Source organism: Montipora foliosa, chromosome 9 (assembly GCF_036669935.1).
Source record: "Montipora foliosa isolate CH-2021 chromosome 9, ASM3666993v2, whole genome shotgun sequence".
NCBI classification, from domain to species: Eukaryota; Metazoa; Cnidaria; class Anthozoa; order Scleractinia; family Acroporidae; genus Montipora; species Montipora foliosa.
The window spans coordinates 29,245,271-29,250,270 of record NC_090877.1 but is presented as its reverse complement, the minus strand read 5'-3'; the positions used below and the strand labels follow the sequence as shown (position 1 = coordinate 29,250,270).

Below are 5,000 nucleotides of genomic sequence, written 5' to 3'. Positions count from 1 at the left end.
CAACAATTCATGCCTTTGAAACAAATGACGTGGTTTCATGTGCATTGCCTATCGAACACCAACCAGCAATCATAACCCTGTCATGTGCATACTTTTTTTGCAAAATTTAAACCTCTCACTGTGAATTAAAGTATATCATGGTCCAACACCATTTTTAAGAAAACAAAGCCCAAACCAACTACTTCCAAATTGAAACAAAACACCTTTCTTTGCCCACAATTATTTTCATTATAAACCATATAGTTGAATGGTTTTTTGTGTCTTTTATGCATGTGTTCAGGATTTTAAATAATCACCTTAGGAAACATAACAAGGAAGTTTTCATTTGGGTTGCATATAGCCAATCAAATGAAGGATCTAAAGGTGAGTTTCTGAGTCACTGTTCCTGTATCTTATTTTAATTATAAGAGACTACACTCCTAAAAACTGTAGGAAATAAGAGGACCAAATTAATGGTTAGTGTAAAGGGGTATACAGTGCTCTATTTTTGGGGATGTCGTTTAGGCTTAATCGGTAGTGTATAGTATTAAACCATACCCCCTGAGAGTTTTGACAGGGCGTCTACAAAAAAAGACAATATTTTATCCCAATTTTGCTACTATTTTTTTGATATCCAAAAGATAGAGCAAGACTTAGGACTAACTATTGTAAATCTGCAGTGCACCTTGTTTACTAACATTTATGTACTTGATCGAAATGACTGATGTAGTCTATGTTGTGTATTATACCCGGTCCGGTAACCAAACATCTTGTTTGCAGAATATGTTGAGGAAAATGGTGCCAAGGGAAATTTGAGAAAATTATTTAGGATTTGCTTTTTATGAACCACTTCAAGCCTGAATTAATTATTCAGAATAACTCAACAGTATTTTTGTGCTGTTGTGTTTAATTAATTAATTAACTCATGATCAAATTTGTACAACACATATTCACAGTTTATTAATTCAAAACAAACTATTATTTTTATCTTTGGATCATTTATACAATGTTAAATATGTCTTTATGTCCTAGAAAGTTGAAGTGTCAACACAGTTTTTTAATAATTATTGAGGTGAATCTTGTTGTCTTGATGTCTTGCAGTTCAAGCAAAATATGGTGTGGGTGAACAAACAGCATTGCTGGTAGTGGTTCCCTCTCAAATTCCACAGTGTGTGGATATTTTAAATGGTAAGAAAAATGAACCCTGTAGCCAATAAACCCTGTATGTACTAAGCACTCATTCTTTATTATTCTCCAAATGTAATCATCTATTACTTCGGTGTATCAGGCAATAAAGGTTTTTGCTCATGTTGTTTTGTTTTTTGGAAATTTATTTTTTCACTTTTCATCACAGAAACCAACATAAATGAAGGAAGAGTACAAGAGCCACTGGTGAATGCACTACAGATGTTCTCACATCTGAAACGTAAAGGGTAAATAAATTGTTGTTTTGAGGCTCTTCAGATAAAATAGCCTGATGGTAGATAACTACAGTATGCTTATTATAACCGAATTTTAAATAATGGGCACATAGTTTTTCATTGAGTGATTAGCCCGTTGACTCCTGGGGCTTATAGCTCTGGAAGCTAATGTTACTGTCTCTAAGATTCCAAGGCATACAAGTGCTCATTCGTTTGCTAGGGCTGTCAAATGATGCTTTATAGTTAGAATCCATAGAAACATTGTTGTATTCATAATAACCGCATTTTGAAATTTCAGGTTTAATAAGCGCACTGTTTTAATCTGGCATTAGGCTATTTTTGTCTGAAGAGTGCTGCAGCATCGTGTAGTACGAAACTATATAGTAATAAAATTTATATAGATAAGGATGTCTCCACCAATAATAACAAGAAACAAGAGTGTTGTTGTTGTTTCCTTGTCCAGGCATGTGGCCTTTTGAAAATCTCAACATAATATTAATCTTAGGCGTATGCATTAAGTGTTTTTTATTTAATATTTGCTTTGCATGTCTTCTCCTATCCTAGAATCAATTTGACAAGAACCAGTTCAAGTCATGAAAAGGTATTAACTTTAAAAATGATATTGGTTTAATAGGAAAACTAATATAGCCTCTGATGCATATCAGCAAGGACTATACTTGATGTAAAGGGGGAGATCAATTTACGAAAATATGGTTGGTTTTCACAGTTAAAAGCAATTGGCAAGCATAATTGTCTCACTCTCAGGTGGGAGGGGTTATAAGTGGATGTGGAGGATGGAAAATAACCAATCTGCCCCCCTGTGAAACTTGTTGTTAGAATATTACTTTAAATTTTCTCACTTGATAAAAATACCAGCACTTGTATCATTGTATGCACCTTACCTGAATACACAAGTCAATAAGTTGATTGACTCGTGTGATTAATTCTTATTTTGGTTTTCAGGCAATGAAGGAGTCCCTCGTAATAACTGAGAATAGTGAAGTCGAAGTAAGTTAAATTTGCTATGGAATTTTGTACTTGATAATTTTATTAGTGCCAAACATCAGTGCTTTCATGAGAACAATAATATTATATCACTTGGTAGAAGTGTGCCTTGTCTAGAATACTACAACAGCTATACTCACCATTACATAACCAGGTATCATTAATGTGCGAACCAGCGGTTTATTGTCTGTTGAAACAAAGCATGCTTTTGTTCTGTGGTTGGCAAAATTTACATGTCAAAAGAATTGTTTATAAACAGTGAATATTGCTATTAGTAAAAAAGTTATTTTCCCTCTTGTGAAGCATTCTAGTAATGTTGACAAAAAAGGTGCTGAAATGCAAATGTCAATAGGAGGACTTGATTATTTTGGATTTGCCAGACTGGATTATTTCAGATCAGTCGCACTGCATTGGTTCGGACTACCCGGACTGGATTGTTTTGGACTGGTCGGAATGAAAAATTTGGACTGGCCGGATTGGATTGGTTCGGACCGGCCGGACAGAATAATTTGGACTGGGCGGACTGGATTGGTTCGGACTGGCTGGACTGGATTTGTTCAGGGTGGGCGGAGTGGCTGGATTGGATTGGTTCGGACTGGCCGGACTGAATAATTTGGACTGGCCAGATTGGATTGGTTCAGACTGGCTGGGCTACCTTATTATAGGAAATTAGGAGTGCACATCGACAACGCAACATTACACTAACTTAACACAGATTTTTCAAAAGTTAGGTTTAGAATCATTAAATTAGCGCGAATTTTTGGATAAGCATCTTGTTTTATTTACTGCGATTTTCATAACTCTGCGAGCTCGCACTTTACATTTCTGGACGCCAAACTGCGTTTTTGCTTTTGTGAATAAACCCTACCAAGACCAGTCCACGGATGTTTCTAAGTTTTTTTAAAGCCTAACTAGACCCTATCAATGCAAAAGATCTTTCAAAGCCTCAGATTGTTGCAGTAAGACGAATTTGCTGCACTTACAAATTCTCAACATGCATATGTATCATGGAGAAAGAGAAGCACTTACAATTTTTAGCTTTAAGGATTGCTCAAAGGGATCTAGTGAGGAACTAATAAGGTTTTGTAATGATATAAAGGTTGATTTAAAATAACAATGTTGTAAAACAGCGTGCATTAAATTTACATGGACTTTAATAGACACAGATTTTTCAAAAGTTAGGTTTATTATAGGAAATTGACAATGCACGTCGACAACGTGATGAAAATTGACACGCATTGTTAATTTCCTATGACAAGGTAGATTGGCTCAGACTTAACGAACTGGATTGTTTCAGTCTGGGCGGACTGGATTGGTTCGGACTGGCTGGACTGAATTATTTGGACTGGCCAGATTGGATTGGTTCGGACTTGCCCGGACTGGATTGTTTCAGTCTGGGCGGACTGGATTGGTTCGGACTGGCTGGACTGAATAATTTGGACTGGCGGATTGGATTGGTTCCGCCTGCCCAGACTGGATTGTTTCAGACTGGGCGGACTGGATTGGTTCGGACTGGCTGGACTGAATAATTTGGACTGGCCGGATTGGATTATTTTCGGACTGGCCGGACTGGATTGGTTCAGACTGGGCAGACTGCATTGGTTCGGACTGGCTGGACTGGATTGTTTCAGTCTGGGCGGACTGGATTGGTTCCGACTGGCTGGACTGAATAATTTGGACTGGGCGGACTGGATTGGTTCGGACTGGCTGGACTGGATTGTTTCGGTCTGGGCGGACTGGATTGGTTCGGACTGGCTGGACTGAATAATTTGGACTGGCCGGATTGGATTGGTTCGGACTGCCCGGACTGGATTGGTTCAGACTGGGTGGACTGGATTGGTTCGGACTGGCTGGACTGAATAATTTGGACTGGCCGGATTGGATTGGTTCGGACTGCCCGGACTGGATTGGTTCGGACTGGCTGGACTGAATAATTTGGACTGGCCGGATTGGATTGGTTCGGACTGCCCGGACTGGATTGGTTCAGACTGGGCGGACTGGATTGGTTCGGACTGGCCAGACTGGATTGGTTCGGACTGGCCAGACTGGATTGATTCAGACTGGGCGGACTGGATTGGTTCGGCTTGCACGGACTGGTTTTTTTCAGAGTGGGCAGAGTGGCTGGATTGGATTGGTTCGGACTGGCCGGACTGAATAATTTGGACTGGCCGTATTGGATTATTTTCGGACTGGGCGGACTGGATTGGTTCAGACTGGGCGGACTGGATTGGTTTGGACTGCCCATACTGGATTGGTTAGGACAGGGTGGACTGGAATGGTTTGGGCTGGCTGGACTAGATTATTTTGGATTGGCTTGACTGGATTGCTTCGAACTTGACTAAGAATCATAAATGAACACTTTTACATACTATTTAACTAGTGGAAGTATAACAAAAGGAAAAACACCGTGTTGTGTTTTTGCTATTGTCATACTTCCACTGTGATTTTATGGTTTTAGGTGACATTTGGACCAGTACCTGAGGTTGAGAGTGAAAACCTTGAAAAAACAGTAGAGGACAAAGTTGATGAAGGTAACTGGCCTTTAGCATAATTAACTGCAATCCAGTTTCTAGACCACGAGCCACGAAAATCCCA

General features: G+C 39.2%; 1 protein-coding gene across 1 annotated transcript; it reads left to right on the top strand.

The window, feature by feature from the left end:
• Nucleotides 1-266: 266 nt before the first annotated feature.
• LOC137971672 (uncharacterized) lies at nt 267-3,934 on the top strand. The gene is made up of 6 exons (XM_068818458.1): nt 267-363; nt 1,081-1,167; nt 1,334-1,412; nt 1,965-2,001; nt 2,364-2,408; nt 3,665-3,934. Exons 1-6 carry the CDS (start codon nt 267-269, stop codon nt 3,932-3,934), a joined length of 615 nt encoding a protein of 204 aa, XP_068674559.1.
• Nucleotides 3,935-5,000: the final 1,066 nt, after the last annotated feature.

Excerpts from the sequence above, each read along its gene's own strand:
- LOC137971672 (XM_068818458.1), top strand. The coding sequence starts at position 267 with ATGCATGTGTTCAGGATTTTAAATAATCACCTTAGGAAACATAACAAG. Across the intron at positions 2,002-2,363 it reads CCAGTTCAAGTCATGAAAAG|GCAATGAAGGAGTCCCTCGT; the intron begins GTATTAACTTTA and ends TTTGGTTTTCAG. Across the intron at positions 2,409-3,664 it reads CTGAGAATAGTGAAGTCGAA|GTAGATTGGCTCAGACTTAA; the intron begins GTAAGTTAAATT and ends TCCTATGACAAG.